Genomic DNA, 20,331 nt, shown 5'->3' on the forward strand with positions numbered 1-20,331 from the left:
GGGTGGGGAGGTCTGGCTTTGAGTGTTTTCATAGTGGGTCCTCATTCCCATAGGTGGTTCGCATGGTGATCCGGCACCATGAGGAGCAGCGGCAGAAAGAGGAACGGGCCCGGAGGGAGGAGCAGGCTAAGCTGCGCCGAATCGCTTCCACCATGGCCAAGGATGTCAGGCAGTTCTGGAGCAATGTGGAGAAGGTAGGCAGCAGGGATTGGAAAATGGAAATGGCCTGGGATTAGATTGCAGGATGGCATGGTAGTAGAAATGATCAACTCCTTGAGGGAACGAATATTATAATTTCATTTTTCTTTTTTTTGCCCAATATCTACAAGAATGAATATTGTAATTTCAAGCAGTTTGAAGCAACTCTAATGATACTTATATTGTGCATTTATGTAAATATAAATATTTATATTTAGCATTGAGTACTGTGAGGAAAAAAAAAGCATAGTGGCAAAATATAGGCCCTGCCTTAGGGATTGTTAACAGTACTCCTTGATGCCACTAGGCCATCTGTCCTATACAGGGCATTTAGCATGTGTTTTCTAAAATGCATTTGTGCCATTTACCTGTTTAAAATACCATCAGAGTTCCCATTGCCCATATATTAAGTTGTAATTATTTCTCAAGTACTACCTGGGTTCTGTCAATATTTTCAGTCTTGCCTCTTGCCATTTCCTTTCCTCTTCCCTTCCACTTCAAACATATCTTCCATTTGTACATCCCTGGCCATTCACACAGGCTTTTTCTGCTGCTGGGAATGCTTTTCTCCTCACTTGCACTTAAGGAACACCTACCTGTGTTTTAAGATCTAGCTCTAGCTGGATGCCATGGCATATGCCTGTAGTCCTAGCTACTTGGAGGTCGAGGTGGGAGGACTGCTTTGAGCCCAGGACTTTGAGGCCTCGTCAATGTAGCGAGACCCCATCTGTCTCTTTTTTTAAAGTTTGTTTTAATACTAAAAATTTTTTTTTGCTAATCTTCTCTGTATCGTTCCATTTTTAGTGTATGTGCTGCCAAAGCGAGCACAAGACCCCATCTCTTAAGAAGAAAAAAAAAAAAAGATCCAGCTCTGGATTGCAAATTTTCCTCAGCTGCCTGTGGCTAAGCTGGCTCTTTTCTCCCCTTTGCTCCCTTTGTGCTTTCCTCAGTACTGTCCCATTAAATTATGAGCCCCTTAAGGTTATTTGACTCTTCCTTCCTCAAAGGCCAGCCCAAGGTCTGGCATAAAGGAGACTTCCCTAAACGTTGGGTAAAAGAATACATAAATAAATGGTTATCTTGATGACCAGTCCCTTTCACAACTGTGGCAGGTGGTGCAATTCAAGCAACAATCCCGGCTTGAGGAAAAGCGAAAAAAAGCCCTGGACTTGCACTTGGACTTCATTGTGGGGCAAACTGAAAAGTACTCGGACCTTCTGTCTCAGAGCCTCAACCAGCCATTGGCCTCTAGCAAAGCGGGCTCTTCCCCGTGCCTTGGCTCTTCCTCAGCTGCCTCTAGTCCTCCACCTCCTGCCTCCCGGCTGGATGATGAAGGTGTGTATTCTCTTTGGCCCTGTTACTCTTCCCCATGTACCCTTTCCAGAGCTGAAAACCCCACCCTGTGGCTTGCAGGGCCCGTGGACTTTGTGACCTTGTTCTCCTGCTATAGATGGGGACTTCCAGCCCCAAGAGGAAGAAGAAGAGGATGATGAGGAGACGATTGAGGTTGAAGAACAACAAGAAGGCAATGATGCAGAGACCCAGAGACGTGAGATTGAGCTGCTTCGACGTGAGGGAGAACTGCCACTGGAAGAGCTGCTCCGTTCCCTCCCCCCTCAGCTGCTGGGAGGGCCTTCCAGCCCCTCTCACACCCCCTCATCTCATGATAGTGACACCAGAGATGGACCTGAAGAAGGTGCTGAAGAAGAGCCCTCTCAGGTATTGGAGGTATAGGCAGAAGGGATGGAGGGAGGGTTTGAAGTGGAAGCAGAGGGAGAGGTTCAGCGTCTGAGTCCTGGGCTATGAGGTTGGTTGTGGTTTTTGGGAGTTCTCCCTAGTCAAGGACAATCAGGCTCTCATTTGGGGATAGCTAGGGAAGAATCTGGGTTTGGGGCACTTTGAATTCTGTAATTGGCAGTTTCTGATGCTGTAGTGGAAGAGTATGTTGTACTTTATTCTCTAAATTGCTGTGTGATCTTGAAAGAGTACTTGCTCTGGCCCTTACTTGCCACTTCTGTGAAATGGCCCTAAGATTCCCTTACTGGCTTGTAGTTTGGGAGCAGGGGTGGTAACCTTGCAGTCTCTCCTGGACTTAAGTGCTCTGTTTGTCTATATGTCTGAGTGCATGGGGATGGTGTTGGGGGCCTTTATTTCTTACCTAGCATGTTCACAGGTCCTCCCCCAGGCAGTGGGGCTAGGATTTGGTAGCTGGTGCTGAGAGAAAACCCTTGATTGCATCCTTGCCCGGGGATTGTACCAGTGGCAACTGTCACTCAGTGGGACAGAGACTATTCTGTGACTTCTTACTCAACTTTATGTCTTTCTCCGGTTACTCTAACCTAAGGTCTCCCTATATCTTTCACCATATAGGTAAAGCCCCCACCTTCCTCTGTCACACAGCGAAACAAACAGCCTTGGCATCCAGATGAAGATGATGAAGAGTTTACTGCCAATGAGGATGAAGGTCAGGCCTGTTCTCTTTGTCCTGTTGCCCTTTACTCCTTGAATTAATTGTCTGGACCTAACCTTTTAGGCTTTCTCACTTCTTCCATTTGGACTGTGTCCTGTGCCTCTATCCCTATTAATCCTGCTTCATTTTCTCTCCTAGCGGAGGATGAAGAGGACACCATAGCAGCTGAGGAGCAGCTGGAAGGAGAGGTGGATCATGCCATGGAGCTGAGCGAGTTGGCTCGAGAAGGTGACATTCACCACACATTTTACTGAGGATCCCCTTCATGTCTCCCCTGTGCAGAGTACCAGGGATAAAGAGATGAATAAGACACTTTTCGTCTGCCCTGGAGAAACACCCCATTTAATGACAAAAAACAGACTTAGGAATAATCTTGAGTAGAAAGTGATGAGCGCTTATGATGGAAGTTTGAACAAAGTGATATCAGAGCACAGAGGAATGTAAAAGGATATTAGCAGTATTTGACCTGAACCTTAAAAGGGAGGTTCACCAGGTTGACGATGTCCTTCCCAGCAGAAGACGGCATCTGCCATGATTTTAGCCAAGGTTGGGGTTGGCTTTGGTAGCTAGTGCTAAAAGTAAACTCTCTGCCTTCACTCAGACCTGGGCCTAGCAGTGTCTGTGTTCTAGGTAAAATTAAATGACACCACTCAAATCTTCCCTTCTTCCTCTCCCTTCAGAGCAGCCAAAAGCTTATCCTTCATTTCTTCTGCAGGTGAGCTATCTATGGAGGAGCTACTGCAGCAGTATGCAGGAGCCTATGCATCTGATGTCTCTGCCCCTGGCTCTGGGAGCAGTGAAGAGGAAGATGAAGATGAGGAGGTTGATGCTAATAGCTCTGATTGTGAACCAGAGGAGACTGCAGAAGCTGAAGAGGCTCCTCAAGAGGATAGTAGTAGTCAGTCAGGTGAATGTGTGGTTGTGAGGCAGGAGCTGGGGAGGGCAGGAATTGGAGGAGCAGATATGTGAGCACTAACCCTTGGTCTTCTGTTATAGACTCTGCTGAGGACCAGAGTGAGGATGAGGAAGATGAGCATTCAGAGGAGGAAGAAACAAGTGGGAGTTCAGAATCAGAGGAATCTGAGTCTGATGAGTCTGAGGATGCCCAGTCACAGAGCCAAGCAGATGAGGAAGAGGAGGAAGATGATGATTTTGGGGTGGAGTACTTGCTTGCCCGGGACGAAGAGCAGAGTGAGGCAGATGGGGGCAGTGGGCCTCCTACCCCAGGGCCCACCACCACTCTAGGCCCTAAGAAGGAAATTACTGACATCGCTGCAGCAGCGGAAAGTCTCCAGCCTAAGGGTTACACCTTGGCCACTACCCAGGTATCCCCAGGCCCTAGCCTCTGTTTTCTCCTATCTTGACTTTCCTGTTTCCCAGTGACAGATGCCTAAGTTCCACCATGATACTTCCTTTCCTCCTTGCCAGGTGAAGACACCCATCCCCCTGCTTCTGCGAGGCCAGCTCCGGGAGTACCAACACATTGGGCTGGACTGGCTGGTTACCATGTATGAGAAGAAGCTTAATGGCATTCTTGCTGATGAGATGGGGCTTGGGAAGACAATCCAGACCATCTCCCTGCTTGCCCATTTGGCTTGTGAGAAAGGTAACTAGGCAGGGCCCTTCTTGGGGTCTCTTGGCCAGGTCCCCAGGCAGCTTATTTAGTGATGACTTCAGCTGCGGGAAGGTGAGATACTTGCTGTCTTGTGCTATCTTAATAGCTTCGTTGACTCTGGTCAATAATTGTATGGAGAGGACAGCATAGGTGCTAGGACTCTTAGGAAGGGCCAGTTGAAGGACAGAGGGTGGTCAGGGTTTACCTGAGGAACCAGAACCGTGAAGTTTACATTTCCTTACCATCTGTCATTCTTCTGCTGAACAGGTAACTGGGGTCCCCATTTAATCATTGTTCCCACCAGCGTGATGTTGAACTGGGAGATGGAGCTGAAACGTTGGTGCCCCAGCTTTAAAATCCTCACTTACTATGGAGCCCAGAAAGAGAGGAAGCTCAAGCGGCAGGTTCGGTCTTCCATGTGGTCACTTCCCCTCATTGATGTCTCCTTTATTTTTAGGCCCTTTCTTCAGATGAGTTCTTTTCTCTCCTCTGTTGCTCCATTCTCCTACTGGGACTTTCTCTTTTCTTCCAACCTGATTTCTGTCCCTTAAGGACCTTAGCATGTCTTCCCTTTGTTCTTTTCTTCTCATCACACCATCTGCTTACTTTTTCTCTTTCATCCCTCAGGGCTGGACTAAGCCCAATGCCTTCCATGTGTGTATCACGTCTTACAAGCTGGTGCTGCAGGACCACCAGGCCTTCCGCCGTAAGAACTGGCGCTATCTCATTCTGGATGAAGCTCAGAATATCAAGAATTTCAAGTCACAGCGCTGGCAGTCACTGCTGAACTTTAACAGGTAGAGATGGAGATGGGGATTCGTGGGAGGGTTGCCTCAGCCTGAAAGGCAGACTGCCTAGGTTGAGGAATATATCAGAATGCTTGCAAGGTCATGCCCTTACTGACCATCCTCCCTCTGATTCCCTCTGTCTCTTTGCAGCCAGAGGCGCCTGCTCCTGACAGGAACTCCCTTGCAGAACAGCCTCATGGAGCTGTGGTCCTTGATGCACTTTTTGATGCCCCATGTCTTCCAGTCTCATCGCGAGTTCAAGGAATGGTTCTCTAACCCCCTGACTGGCATGATTGAGGGCAGCCAAGAGTATAATGAAGGTCTAGTCAAACGCCTCCACAAGGTATGGCCTGCAACACTTTGTCAAGGTATTGGGAATGGCAAGAAACTAAGGGTAATACCCAGAAAATCCTTGGGGAGAGGGCAGTCAGAGCTAGGCTGAACTCACCACAGTTGTCAAACTGCAGTGTTCTGGTGACTAGCCCATTGCCAAGTTGAGTGACCTCATCTTAGTCATTATTCCACTTGTTTTCTTGAATGATGATGTTTTTGTTTTTATTTTTTTTGAGTAGAATGATAATGCTGATCAGTCCCTGCTTGGATTTCTCTTTACCTGGGCTTCTTCAACTTTATGTTTTTGGTGTGTGTTCATCTGTCCCACACCCTTTGATCTTCCTTAGCTCTTCCTCCTTTGCCCAGCTTTTAAATAACATCTTTCAGCATTCTGATCTTTACTTTTTTGTTTTAGTCTGCATATCTTGCAGGCATACTCATTCCTAAGGTTTTGACTTTCCTGTGAGTAATGAATCTCCAATCTGTGTTTTTAATCCCTTGACTTTCTAGATCACTAGACCTATATTTAAATTTTTGGTTTCCTATCTTTAATTGAAAGTTCCCCTTGAGCTCACTCTCTTCTAAGCCAAACATCTCTGGCCTTGTTGCCTGCTACTGCCTCTTCATCTTGATCAATCACACTATCATTCGGTAAACCAAAGTGGAAATCAGGAAGTCGTCCTTAACTACTACTCTTCCTTCATTTCTCTCTGTTCCTTCACTTCTTCCATGTCACTATAGACATTGATAACTATATCCTATCAGATTTTATTTCCTGAGATTATAGATTTGCCTTGTGTTTTCTCTCCTGTCAAGGCCACATTTATTCATTCATTCATTCATTCATTCATATATTCATTCATACATACATACATACATACATACGAGTCTCACTCTGTTGCCCTGAGTGCTGTGGTGTCAGCCTAGCTCACAGCAACCTCAAACTCCCAGGCTCAAGTGATCCTTCTGCCTTGGCCTCCCATAGTGCTAGGATTACAGGTGTGAGCCACCATGCTCAGCCAAGGCCGCAATTTTTGTTCTCAGCTTCTCTCCTGGATTTATTTTCATAACCTTAAAAATGTATAGTCAACTTTTCAAAATGTAGTTTTGAGTCATCTTCTGCATAGTTGGCCGGCCCTCAGTGCTTCCTTGTATCACTTCATATGTTGTGATATCATTATCTTTGCATCTGTCTCCTTCAGCAGATAGCAATAGTAAGTTCCTTGAAAAAGAGGGATATCAGTTGACTCATCTTTGTGTGATTGGTATCTGGCATGGTATGCTGCATGGCTCCATGAGCATTTGCTGATGGGCTAAGCCAGCGATCATCAGGCCAAGACCCAGCTAGAGGGGCTAGGCTGGGACTCAGTGCCCGCGTTCTCCTGTCAGCCTCCGCTTACTTGCCTTCTAGGTTTTGCGGCCTTTTTTGCTGCGCCGAGTTAAGGTGGATGTTGAGAAGCAGATGCCCAAAAAGTATGAGCATGTTATCCGTTGCCGGCTCTCCAAGCGCCAACGCTGTCTCTATGATGACTTCATGGCACAGACCACGTAAGGGAGGACTGAGGGTGGGCCTTGGGACCATAGATTGTAGTGGAGGTGGCTGTCAGAATGTCGTATTTATTTTTTCTCTCTCCCCAGAACTAAGGAGACATTAGCCACAGGGCATTTCATGAGTGTCATCAACATTTTGATGCAGCTGCGAAAAGTCTGCAATCATCCAAATCTTTTTGACCCTCGACCTGTTACCTCCCCCTTCATCACCCCAGGCATCTGCTTCAGCACCGCCTCTCTGGTGCTAAGGGCCACTGATGTCCATCCCCTCCAGGTAAGTAGTTGTTCCCAAGGTTATTGGCCCTTACCCCAATCTCATACCTCTTTTCTTTTGACTAGGGTCTGACCTTTTGGATCCTTAGTACCCTCAGTACTGTTCCCCTATTTCAACCCTAGTCCCCTGGTTTCATTGTTTTCTAGCCATTTGACTTTTGGCAAGTTAATTTATTAACCTCTAAGCCTGGGCAACATAGCAAGACCCTATCTGTAAAAAAAAAAAAATGTTTTTTAAATTTAATTTTTAATTATTATGAGTATATAATATTATGTTACATGTCTTTGTAGGGTACATGTGATGTTTTGATACAGGTATACAATGTGAATTAATCAAATCAGGATAATTGGGGTATCCATCACCTTAGGTACTTTACATTTCTTTGTGTTAGAAACATTTCAATTCTAATCTTCTAGTGATTATAAAGTATATCCTAATTTCTGGTTGATCTACAGAAAATTTTTTAAAAATTAGCTGGGTATGGTGGCATACACCTGTGTCCCAGCTTCTCAGGAGGTTGAGGCAGGAGGATCACTTAAGCCTAGGAATTCAAGGCTGCAGTGAGCTGTGATTGTGCCACTGCACTCCAGCCTGGGTGACAGAGTGAGACTCTGTCTCTTAAAAAAAAAAAAAGAAAAAGAAAAATAGCCTCTGTTTCCTTGCCCTTCAAAACTGGCATCATAAAGTCTATTCTGCAGTGTGTTTGAGAATTAAGTTAATATTTTTGGAAGTTAGACCTATGCCTGACATATTTGTAGTTACTTTGTAAATATTTTGTTTTTCCTACTCCTTCTGTCTTTTGGACCACATTTTCCCCCCTAAGTTTTTTTTTTTTATCGTGGCAAAATACATGTAACAAAATTTACTGTTTTAACCATTTTTAGGTGTACAGTTCAGTGGCATCAAGTACATTTACATTGTTGTGCAACTGTCATCATCCTCTGTCTCTGGAACTTTTTCATCTTCCCAAACTAAAGCTCTATACCCATTGAACAATAACTGCCCATTCCTTGTTCCGCCTAGCCCCTGGCATCTGCCATTCTACTTCTGGTTCTAGGAATTTGACTATTCTAGGTACTTCATACAAATGGAATTGTAAAATATTTATCCTTTGAGAATGGCTTATATTACTTAGCATAATGCCTTTTTGTTTTTTTTGAGACAGAGTCTCACTCCGTTGCCCTGAGTAGAGTGCCGTGGCGTCAGCATAGCTCACAGCAACCTCAGACTCCTGGGGTCAAGCAATCCTGCCTCAGCCTCCTGAGTAGCTGGGATTACAGGCCATGCACCACCACGCCCAGCTAATTTTTTCTATTTTTAGTATAGACAGGGGTCTCACTCTTGCTCAGGCTGGTCTCGAACTCCTGACCTCAAGTGATCCTCCTGCCTCGGCCTTCCAGAGTGCTAGGATTACAGGCAGCATAATGTCTATAAGGTTCATCAGTATTTGTAGCACGCGTCAGAATTTCCTTTCTTTTTAAGGCCGAATAATATTTCACTGTATGTATATACAGATGGTCCCAGACTTATACCATGGTCTGTCTTAATATTTTTTGACTTTGCGAATTTATTGGTATGTAACCCCATCGTAAATTGGGGAGCATTTGGACTTACGATGGTTGAGATTTTTTTACTTACCGATGAGCTTACTGGGATGTTACATGCATTTTCAACTTACAGTGGTTTTATTGTGAGACCAGGAGTGTCTGTAGTATGCACCACATTTTGTTTATTCATTACTGTTGATGGACACATAGGTTGTTTTTGTCTTTTGGCTATTGTGGAATAATACTGATACGAACATGGGTATACACATATTTCTTTGAGTTCTTGCTATTTTGGATATATACTCAAAAGTGGAATTGCTGTATTATATGGTAATTCTATTTCTAAATTTTTGAAGAACTGCTATCCTGTTTTCCATAGCAGCTGCACATTGTTTTATATTCCCACCAGCAGTGCACAAGCGTTCTAATTCTTCTACATCCTTGCCAACACCTAGTTTTCTCTTTTTCTTTATCATAACCATGTTAATGGGTGTAAAGTGGTATTTCATTGTGGTTTGATTTGCATTTCCTTAATGATTAATGATGTTCAATATCTTTTCATGTGCTTACTGGTCATTTGTGTTTTTGTTTGTTTTTGGTTTCGTGATTTTTTTATTTTTTTATTTTTTTTTGTGACAGGATCTTACTCTGTTGCCTGGCTAGAGTGCAGTGATATAATCATAGTTCACTGCAATCTCCAACTCTTGGGCTCAAGTGATCTTCCTGCCTCAACCTTCTTAGAAGGTGGGACTACAGGCACGTGCTGCCACACCTAGCTAAATTATTTTCTATTTTTTGTAGAAAGGGAGTCTTGCTATGTTGCCCAGGCTTGTCTTGAACTCTTGGTTTTAAGCAATCCTCCTGCCTTGGCCTCCCAACGTGCTAGGATTATAGGCATGAGCCATAGCCCCTGGCCTGTATTATCGTCTTTGGAGAAATATCTGTTGAAGATTTGCTGAATTTTTTTTGTTGAGCTGGAGTTTTTATATGCTTTGGAAATTAACCCCTTGTCAGATGTATGATTTGCAAATATCTTATCCCATTCCATGGGTTGCCTTTTCACTCTGTTGATAGTGTTCTTTGATGCACAAAATTTTTAAATTTTGGTGTGTTCCAGTTTATCTGTTTCTTTCATTGCTTATGCTTTTGTGTCATCTTCAAGAAATCATTGCAAAATTGGTATCTTTGACACCATGCTTTCTGTTCTTTCTTGTGGCAGCGGATAGACATGGGTCGGTTTGACCTTATTGGCCTGGAGGGTCGTGTTTCACGATATGAGGCAGATACATTTCTGCCCCGGCACCGCCTCTCCCGCCGGGTACTACTGGAGGTGGCTACTGCTCCTGACCCCCCACCCCGGCCCAAGCCAGTCAAGATGAAGGTCAACAGGTACCAGAACTAAGGAATAAGAGGATGGGTTCCTAGAAAAAGTGGCTACAGCTAGCTGGAGAGGATTAGGGTGTCAAGGAAGGAGTTGGAGGCTAGGCTAGAATGTTTATGTGTGATGGGGTACAAATAGTATGGAGGGATTAGGGGAGAAAATAACTAGAATAGGGTTCTGGGACAGGCTTCTGTGTTTGTCACTAATTTTTCTTCCCCTCTTTTTCCTTTGGGTCTCTTTTCTTTCCCCTCTTTGCCTTTATAATCTTTTTGCTTCATTTTCTTTCTTCCTTTCTCTTGCTACTCCTTATTCTCCTTCCCTCCCTATCCACCCCTTTGATTTTTCCTCTTAGGATGCTGCAGCCAGTGCCTAAGCAAGAAGGCCGAACAGTGGTGGTTGTGAACAGCCCACGGACACCCCTGAGCCCTATCCCAGTCCGACCCCCTCCAGGCCCTGAGCTTTCGGCCCAGCCCACCCCTGGCCCGTCCCCCCCAGTTCTACCAGCACCACTGATGGTGTCAGCCTCACCTGCCGGGCCCCCACTTATTCCTGCATCCAGGCCCCCTGGCCCTGTTCTCTTGCCTCCACTGCAGCCAAACAGTGGTCCTCTCTCCCAAGGTAAGTTGAAAAGGGAGCCAAAGATGATGACTGGTGTTTCAGAAGGTTGTTCAGACTAGAGAAGAAGTAATGAAATTAAAGGATTTGAGGATTTGGGTTGGAAATAGGGGTATGGTGTTTGATGGGCTAGAAAGGAGTATGGAGGCTTTTGGGACCAGGCTAAGGCTTTAGTCAGGGTACATCTGACAGGCGTTTGCTTTGTGTCTACAGTGTTGCCATCCCCCCTGGGGGTCCTGAGTGGGACCTCACGGCCTCCCACACCAACCCTGTCCCTGAAGCCAATGCCACCTGCCCCAGTTCGCCTGAGTCCAGCCCCACCTCCAGGCTCCTCTAGCCTGTTGAAGCCCCTAACAGTGCCACCAGGCTTTACCTTCCCTCCTGCTGCTGCCACCACCACCTCTACCACCACGGTGACTGCTACCACCACAGCAGTGCCAGCTCCGACTCCTGCACCACAGCGCCTCATTCTGTCTCCCGATATGCAGGCTCGCCTGCCCTGTGAGTTCCTAGGGCTCCGTGGTGAGGGACTTGAGATGGGAGGAAGGTTTATATGCCAGGGAGTTGGAGAAGAGAAACTCAGGAACATGAGAGTATCAAATTCTAGGCAGGTGTTTTGCAAAACAATGGTAAATTGTAATTAAGAGCCCTAAAGGAATTCACACAGAGAGGTGACAAATAGATGAGTAAGTAGTGGTAAGCTCAGCAGTAGAAAATTAATTATTTGGGGTGAAAGGGCAGTATAGAGGAGGGGGTGGTGGTTAGCTCAGTCTGGTGGTGGGCACTTAGAGGATGGAAAGATTGCTAAACAGACAAGTATGATTGGAAGGAGTAGCACATCACAAGCTCAGAGGCTGTAGATAGAGGCTGAATTTGTTGGAACATGGCAAATTGTGAGAAAGGCTTGGAGGAATTGGACACTTGGGAGAGAGGAGTGTGCTTCCTGAGGGTCTTTGAGGTGGCATCAGGCAGGGTGACCTGTGTACAGTGAGGCTTTCTCTGTTTGCAGCAGGTGAAGTGGTCAGCATTGGGCAGCTGGCCTCACTGGCACAACGTCCAGTAGCTAATGCAGGGGGAAGCAAACCTCTCACCTTCCAAATCCAGGGCAACAAGCTGACTTTGACTGGTGCCCAGGTGCGCCAACTTGCCGTGGGGCAGCCCCGCCCGCTGCAAAGTAGGTAAAACCCACCCCCTGTCCTGTCTTTTTCCTCCTCTTCCCTGTCCCTTTGTTTTTGTGGCTCTTTTTAGACGTCAGCCTTTATGTTTCTTTCTCTAGCTTTTGGTGGGCAGGGCCAAGGGGAATGGTTGGCGGAATCTTTTGATAAAGATAGGAAAGGGCATTCTAGAGAAGTTATTTCCTCTCTGTTCTTCCCCTCTCTTCTTGCCTTGCCTCTCCCCTCCTCCGGCTGATAGCTGCTTCTCTCTCTCTCTCTCTCTCTCTCTCTCTCTCTCTCTCTCTCTCTTTCTCTTCCCTTAACCCAGGGAATGTGGTGCACCTGGTGTCAGCAGGGGGGCAGCACCACCTCATCAGCCAGCCTGCCCATGTGGCCCTCATCCAGGCCGTGGCCCCGACCCCTGGCCCTACCCCTGTCTCTGTGCTGCCTTCTTCGACCCCCAGCACCACCCCTGCCCCCACTGGCCTCAGCCTTCCGCTTGCTGCTAACCAGGGTGAGGCTCCTGGCCTTCCTACTTACTTAGCCCTTGCTGGCCTTGGTCCTTCCAGGCATGTCCTGGGGGCTACTGTCTGTCCAGCCTTCTCTCAGTGTTTTCCCTTGCTAGTATCTCTGATATCTGTCTGTCACCTCCTGCCCCTGGTCTTTTTCTGTCTTTTGGATCTCTTGTTTCTTTTCTACCCTCCTCTCAATGTAGCTGTCTCTTGCAGTGCCACCAACCATGGTGAATAATACAGGCGTGGTGAAGATTGTGGTGAGACAAGCCCCTCGGGATGGACTGACTCCCGTTCCTCCACTGGCCCCAGCACCCCGGCCTCCGAGCTCTGGGATTCCAGCTGTGTTGACTCCACGCTCCACGATAACCCCTGGCCGGCTACCCACACCTACTCTGGGTACTGCCCGGGCTCCCATACCCACGCCCACTCTGGTGAGGCCTCTTCTCAAGCTGGTCCATAATCCTTCACCTGAAGTCAGTGGTGAGTCCAGGTGGCTAAGGCCAGCAATTTTTCCTAGGATTGGAAGTGAGATGGGTGTTCTGAGGGGTTTCTTAGTTACAACAGATCCCTTCATTATCAGCACACTGCCTTGATTTGCAGTGAGCCCCAGAATTGGGCTGCGTGAGCCCTGACCTAATTCTAAAGTACATTTGTTGAAATTTTGAAGGAGAAGAAAATGTTAAATTGTTAGATTCCTTGGAGTTTTGGCCTCAGGTTCTGGGAGCAAATACTTTCTGGGAAATAAGGGAAGCTTATTGGGGGGATAAGGGAAAGGGTGGGACAGAGAGGTAGAAGGATCAGGAAGAGAATTCTGGGGCTAACTCATCCTCTGTCTCCACAGCTTCAGCACCTGGAACTGCTCCCTTGACCATCTCTTCTCCTCTCCATGTGCCATCCTCACTCCCTGGGCCAGCCTCTTCGATGCCAATTCTCAACTCCTCTCCCCTTGCCAGTCCTGTGTCCTCTACAGTCTCAGTCCCAGCGTCATCTTCACTCCCCATCTCTGTCCCCACCACCCTTCCTGCCCCAGCCTCAGTTCCACTCACCATCCCCATCTCAGCCCCCTTACCTGTTTCGGCTTCGGGCCCAGCTCTGTTGACCAATGTGACTCCAACACTGGCACCTATTGTCTCAGCGGCTCCTGGACCTCCTTCTTTGGCACCAGCTGGGGCTTCCCCGTCAGCATCAGCCTTGACTCTAGGTTTGGCCACAGCTCCGTCCCTGTCCTCATCTCAGACACCACCTGGTCACCCTCTGTTGTTGGCTCCCACCTCTTCACATGTTCCAGGGTTGAACTCAGCTGTGGCCCCAGCATGCTCACCTGTCCTGGTGCCAGCTTCAGCTCTGGCCAGTCCTTTTCCAGCAGCGCCAAATCCAGCTCCAGCTCAGGCTTCCCTTCTGGCTCCAGCGCCTTCTGCATCTCAGGCTCTAGCCACTTCTCTGGCTCCTATGGCGGCTCCACAGACAGCAATCCTGGCTCCTTCTCCAGCTCCTTCTCTGGCTCCTCTTCCAGTCCTGGCTCCATCGCAGACGCCAGTTCCAGTTATGGCTCCATCTTCTACTCCAGGAACCCCTTTGGCCTCAGCTTCTTCACTGGTGCCAGCTCCAACTCCTGTGTTGGCTCCATCATCAACTCAAACTATGGTACCAGCCCCAGTTCCATCACCTCTCCTGAGCCCGGCTTCTACGCAGACACTGGCCGTAGCCCCAGCTTTAGCACCCACTCTCGGCGGCTCGTCTCCATCTCAGACACTCTCTTTGGGAACGGGGAACCCTCAGGGCCCCTTTCCAACTCAGACATTATCATTGACTCCAGCATCATCCCTGGTACCAACTCCAGCCCAGACACTGTCTTTGGCACCAGGACCACCACTGGGTCCAACTCAGACGCTGTCTCTGGCTCCAACACCCCCTTTGGCTCCAGCTTCTCCAATCGGCCCGGTCCCAGCTCACACGCTGACTTTGGCTTCAGCATCGTCATCTGCTTCACTCCTGGCCCCAGCTTCAGTGCAAACGCTGACCTTGAGTCCTGCCCCTGTTCCGGTGCCCACCCTCGGTCCGGCTACAGCTCAAACCCTGGCGCTGGCCCCAGCATCAACACAGGCCCCAGGTTCCCAGGCATCTTCCCTTGTGGTTACGGCATCTGGTGCCGCTCCCTTGCCTGTCACCATGGTATCCCGGCTTCCTGTTCCCAAGGATGAGCCCGAGACACTGACATTGCGCTCTGGTCCCCCCAGCCCTCCCTCCACTGCTACCTCGTTCAGTGGCCCCCGGCCTCGACGCCAGCCCCCCCCACCACCTCGTTCCCCTTTCTATCTGGTAAGTTTTACTTCCTTAAAGGAAAGGGAACTGGAAGTTGAGTTTCTTTGGACTGTTAGTAGAGTGGAGGGAACAGAATATTGTCACTTATAATTTGGCAAATTACAAAGTCTAGTGTTATGTACCAAGTGTTTGAATGACATTTGGACAAGTCTCTGCTATTCCTTGGGCCTGTACCCTCCTCATCTGTAAAGTGGGAATAATAATCCATGTTCTACTTTTGTCACTGGGGTCATTGAGGACCAAATGTGCTTTTATAAGTATTAATCACTGATGTGTTCAAGGCTTTTTAGTTACCAGTTGTCTCTTTGGTTCTTGCTTACTCTTTTGAGTTACTGTTGGCATGTAATTGCCCAATTTTACAGATACGGAAACTAGCCCACTAAATGATATTCTAAAGGTTATACAATTCGTGAGAACATGGATGTGCTGATTCTATTGCTTTTTCCTCTTCCCCACAAGAGGCAGTCCTCAGAGATGGGAAGACTTCTCAGTTGCTAAAACCATCATTGTCATCAAGTATTTGAACTTATAAGGGGTAGATGAAACCATGGGAATATAGTTTTCTAAAGATCATGAGCTTCTGATTTTGCCAGTCATTCATCTCTTCCAGTTTTTTACCTTCATGGTGATAAGTGGACAGTAAAAGGAACTCTGTTCCCTCTCCTTTCATGTGCTTTCTGGTAGTCATTTTTCTCCTCTTCTATTTATATAGGTCTTTGTATAACATGGTTAAGTTAAACTCACAGCTCAGCTTAGAGTAAATAACCCAGGAACTAAGGAGAAGAAAGGTCCAGTGAGTCCCTCCAGGCCCTTTATTTCTCTGTTATCAGAGCTGCTGCTTACTCTTTGCCTCAGCCCTCGTTCCCTACTCTCTGCCAGTGCCATTGACTCCACCTTTGGTCTGTTCCTGATGTGGCTAGGTTGGTCCTGGCTTTTTGGAAGTACATAGTAGAGGGAGAAGGGCCTAGATCCTAACCCAAGGGTGGCAACCCATTGTCTGTGCTGAATTTTGATTGCTCCACAAGTAGGTAATAGCCTTTTAGCTACTGTTTTTCCTTAAACAGTTTGATGTATACATCACATACTGCTGTGGTCCCCACCCCCAGGCTGTGGCCTGATACCAGTCCATGGCCTGTTAGGAAACAGACGACCCATCACTGCCTGAGCTTGCCACCCCCTGCCCCTGCCCGTCCCCCGTGGAAAAATTGTCTTCCATGAAACTTAAGAACTGGGCCACATAGCAGGAGGTGAGCTGCAGGCCAACCAGGAAAGCTTCATCTGTATTTACAGCTCCTGCAGCCACTCCCCATCACTCGCATCACCGCCTGAGATCTGGCCACCCTGCTACCCTTCCCCAGTCTGTGGAAAAATTGTCTTCCACAAAACCAGTCCCTGGTGCCAAAAAGGTTGGGGACTGCTGAATACAATTTACCTATTTAAAGTGTACAATTCAGTGGCTTTTTAGTATATTCATAGAGTTGTGCAACCATTACCACAATCAATTTTAATTTTCGAGCCTTTCCATGGCCCCAGAAAGAAGCCCTGTACCCCTTAGCCATCATCCCCTGATCCCTCATCTCTCCTAGTTCTAGATGATCACTGATCTATTTTTTTGTCTTTTTAGATTTGCCTATGAAGTCATAATATACGGTCATTTGTGACTGGCTTTCACTTAGCATGATGTGTTTTGAGGTTCAACGTGTTATAGCATATATTAGTACTTCATTTCTTTTTATGTTGAATAATATTTCACTGTATGGATGTACCACATTTTATGTATCTATCAGTTGATGAAGACATTTGGGTTATTTTTATTTTTTGGCTGTTAAGAATAATGCTGCTATGAACATTTCATGCACGAGTTTTTTTGTTTTTTTGTTTTTTTTTTTTGAGACAGAGTCGCACTTTGTTGCCCTGGCTAGAGTGAGTGCCGTGGCGTCATCCTAGCTCACAGCAACCTCAAACTCCTGGGCTCAACCAATCCTTCTGCCTCAGCCTCCCGAGTAGCTGGGACTACAGGCATGCGCCACCATGCCTGGGCAATTTTTTCTATATATTTTTAGTTGTCCAATTAATTTCTTTCTAATTTTAGTAGAGACGGGGTCTCGCTCTTGCTCAGGCTGGTCTCGAACTCCTGAGCTCAAACAATCCGCCCGCCTCGGCCTCCCAGAGAGCTAGGATTACAGGCGTGAGCCACCGCGCCCGGCCTCATGCACAAGTTTTTGTGTGGATGTACATTTTTAACGTCTCTTAGATATATACCAAGGAGAAGAATTGCTAGGTCATATGGTAACTACGTTTAACTGTTTGAGGAACTGCCAAACTTTTCCAAAGTGGCTGCACCATTTGACAATCCCACCAGCAGTCTATGAGGGTTCCACTTTCTGCACGTTTTCGCCAACACTTGTTATTTGTCTTTTTGATTGTAGCTGTCCCTGGTAGGTGTGAGGTGGTATTTTATTATGGTTTTGATTTACATTTTCTTGTTGGCTAGTGTTGTTGAACATTTTTTCATGTGGTTATTGGTCATTTGTGTATCTTCTTTGAAGAAATATCTGTTCACATTCTTTGTTTTATTTATTTATTTGAGATGGGGTCTCGCTCTGTTCCCTAGGCCAGAGTGCAGTAGCCTCATCATAACTCACTGCAGCCTCAAACTTCTGAGCTCAAGCAATCCTCTCGTTTCAGCCTCTTGAATAGCTGGGACTACTAGCTACATGATGTGTACCACCATGCCCAGCTAGTTTTTCTGTTTTTTGTAGAGACGGGGTCTTGTTCTTGCTCATGCTGGTCTCGAACTCCTGGCCTTGAGCAGTGCTCCCACCTCAGCTTCCCAAAGTGCTAGGATTACAGGCATAAACCTCCATGCCTGGTCACCCACCTCTTTGTTCTTTCAAAAAAATGAGTTGTCTTTTTGTTACTGAGTTGTAAGAGTTCTTTACAAATATTTTCTCTTTTGCTACTGTTGCGAGCTGGCCTGTATTGGTTTTCCTTCTTTTAGGATGCCTTTTTTCTCTCTCACTTAGAGCACCTCAAGCCAAGAGGTAAAGCTTAAGGTAACAGACAGGAAGAGTGATTAAGGACACTGCTCTTTCCAGGACCATCTCCTGGGATCTAGTCTCCCTCATTTGTTCCTTCTATTAACAGATACATTTATTGAGAGCCTACTTTGTGCTAGATACTGAGCTGGATACTGGGTGATATTGAACAAGGTTAGATACTGTTCATGTTATATGGGGCTTACAGTGTAGTGAGTAGAAGATGTCAATCAAATAACCATACACATATGAAACTACAAGTGTGATAAGTGCTACAAAAGAGGGTTAGGTGGTTTTATAGACTGAAACTGGAAGCACAGAGATAGGAAAGGACTGAGTCAGAGTCACACAGATTTTCTATTAGATTGTCCTTTTTCTTTCTCAGGGTGATGATAACTACGTATCTGGTTAGCTGTTTAATCCTAACCCATTCCAGTCCTGCCGAGGATTTGATTAACCCCTCTGTATCCTGGTCAGCAATTTGAAGAAGGCTTGTAATAGCTGTTTTGGACCTACCACAAGAAGATACATTAGATGTTCTGGAGTTGAGTGTTGTATAGCAAAATTCCCACAGTCATCCATTCTGTGAACTTGTTGGATATGCAGATCTTAATTTTGAATATTCAAGGCATTCTGTTTTGTTAACGTACAGGGGAAGATCAATTTTCTCTTGCACAGAAGCTGTCATTTAATATTTCATGACAACTTGGAAAACTACAAAAAGCATAATATATTTTTGAATCTCATGGTTTCTATAGATTGTTTATTTCTGTCTGGGAAGAGGTTGGGTTTTCTATAAGGCTTTGATGTGGACCGTTGACATTAGTTACTTTTTTTTCTCTTATCCCTAGGATTCTCTGGAGGAAAAGCGGAAGCGGCAGAGGTCTGAACGCCTGGAACGGATTTTCCAACTTAGTGAGGCTCATGGGGCCCTGGCACCCGTGTATGGGACTGAAGTCCTGGATTTCTGTACCCTGCCCCAACCTGTTGCCAGCCCCATCGGCCCTCGTTCTCCTGGCCCCAGCCACCCCACCTTTTGGACTTATACCGAGGCTGCCCACCGGGCTGTACTGTTTCCCCAGCAACGACTAGACCAGCTGTCAGAAATCATTGAGAGGTTGGCAGGGCTAAGTGCTCATGGGGAGTGGGTCTTGGGGCCTCAGAGTGGATGTAGTACTTAGGGCTGGTGAAGGTGCTAACTTCTGGGGCATTTCAGAATCACATCTTTTACACTGCTTGCCTTCTTCCTTTCACAGGTTCATCTTTGTCATGCCTCCTGTGGAGGCACCTCCCCCTTCCCTACATGCCTGCCATCCACCTCCTTGGCTGGCCCCACGTCAGGCAGCCTTCCAGGAACAATTGGCCTGTGAGCTCTGGCCCAGGGCTCGTCCTTTGCACCGTATTGTGTGTAACATGCGCACCCAGTTCCCTGACTTGAGACTCATCCAGTATGATTGCGGTGAGTTCAATGGCCAGTGTAGGACTCTTTTCCTTTCTTAGTAGCAAGACTGGTATATCAGAGGGATGCTGCACATAAGGTCTCCAGGGATTTCTGTAAAGAATTAGACATTCTTTTAGGTTATGCTTATGGGTGAGATGGAGAAATGTACACCTTATGGATTCTTGGCATTTATGAATTTAACTTTCATGAAAATTGAAAATATGTGCTGCTAATTCATTTATTCATTCAGTGATCATTTTGCGAACATCTTTCATATTTTGCTAATGATCTGATGTATTAGCAAGAAGACAGCACTGTTTTTAGATTTATGGGAAAAGATGTGTGGTGGTATAAAACTGCACAGTAAATATAAATTTTGGTCTGAGAAAAGATGAAGACCTTTGTATGGTTAGAATGTAAGTAACAGTAAACCAGCTAACAGTGGCTTAAACCAGCAGTCCCCAATCTTTTTGGAACTAAGGACCAGTTTCATGGAAGACAATTTTTCCAGGGGGTAGCAGGGAGGCCACGGAGCTCAGGTGGTAAAGCCAGCGATGGAGAGGAGGATGGGAAGGGAGCGGCAGTAAACACAGATGAAGCTTCACCAGCTGCTCACCTCCTGCTGTGTGTCCCCCCCCTTCCTAAGTTTCATGGAAGACAATTTTTCCGTGGGGGCCGGGCGGGAGACAGTGGAGTTCTGCAGCCCAGTCCCTAACAGGCTGTGGACCAGTTCTGGTCTGAGGCCCAGGGGTTGGGGACCACAGGCTTAAATCACAAGAGCATTTATTGTTTCCGTAATGAGAAATTTTGGGAATAGTGGTGTGTGACTTGTTCAGCAGCTTAATATTTTCATGCACCCAGGACCTTCTTATCTTTCTACTTTGCCATGCCATCTTTATTTAAAAATTTTTTTTTTTTAGAGATGGGGTGTCTCTGTGTTGTTCAGGCTGGTCTTGAACTCCTGGGCTTAAGCAGTCCTCCTGCCTTGGCTTCCCAAAGTGCTGGGATTACAGGTGCAGTCCATCGTGCACAGCCGCCATATACCATCTTTGGTTTTATCCTTTTTTTTTTTCCTCTTCCTTTTTTAGA

At 46.6% G+C, this 20,331-nt stretch overlaps 1 protein-coding gene across 1 annotated transcript in view; it reads left to right on the forward strand.

The window, feature by feature from the left end:
• SRCAP (Snf2-related CREBBP activator protein) overlaps positions 1 to 20,331 on the forward strand; it is a 34,260-nt gene that overhangs the window by 5,531 nt on the left and 8,398 nt on the right. The window contains exons 6-26 of the mRNA XM_012660236.1: positions 54 to 194; positions 1,311 to 1,533; positions 1,649 to 1,917; positions 2,569 to 2,662; positions 2,807 to 2,896; positions 3,384 to 3,575; positions 3,665 to 3,993; positions 4,097 to 4,274; positions 4,551 to 4,687; positions 4,911 to 5,080; positions 5,222 to 5,414; positions 6,816 to 6,952; positions 7,043 to 7,229; positions 9,996 to 10,165; positions 10,510 to 10,775; positions 10,986 to 11,273; positions 11,782 to 11,946; positions 12,655 to 12,921; positions 13,283 to 14,760; positions 18,653 to 18,918; positions 19,058 to 19,260. Of these exons, the coding sequence (XP_012515690.1) occupies positions 54 to 194; positions 1,311 to 1,533; positions 1,649 to 1,917; positions 2,569 to 2,662; positions 2,807 to 2,896; positions 3,384 to 3,575; positions 3,665 to 3,993; positions 4,097 to 4,274; positions 4,551 to 4,687; positions 4,911 to 5,080; positions 5,222 to 5,414; positions 6,816 to 6,952; positions 7,043 to 7,229; positions 9,996 to 10,165; positions 10,510 to 10,775; positions 10,986 to 11,273; positions 11,782 to 11,946; positions 12,655 to 12,921; positions 13,283 to 14,760; positions 18,653 to 18,918; positions 19,058 to 19,260 (5,443 nt within the window). The remainder of the gene's footprint in view (positions 1 to 53; positions 195 to 1,310; positions 1,534 to 1,648; positions 1,918 to 2,568; positions 2,663 to 2,806; positions 2,897 to 3,383; positions 3,576 to 3,664; positions 3,994 to 4,096; positions 4,275 to 4,550; positions 4,688 to 4,910; positions 5,081 to 5,221; positions 5,415 to 6,815; positions 6,953 to 7,042; positions 7,230 to 9,995; positions 10,166 to 10,509; positions 10,776 to 10,985; positions 11,274 to 11,781; positions 11,947 to 12,654; positions 12,922 to 13,282; positions 14,761 to 18,652; positions 18,919 to 19,057; positions 19,261 to 20,331) is intronic.

This window comes from Propithecus coquereli, unplaced genomic scaffold (genome assembly GCF_000956105.1).
Source record: "Propithecus coquereli isolate 6110/MARCELLA unplaced genomic scaffold, Pcoq_1.0 Scaffold66, whole genome shotgun sequence".
In the NCBI taxonomy this organism is placed as follows: domain Eukaryota; kingdom Metazoa; phylum Chordata; class Mammalia; order Primates; family Indriidae; genus Propithecus; species Propithecus coquereli.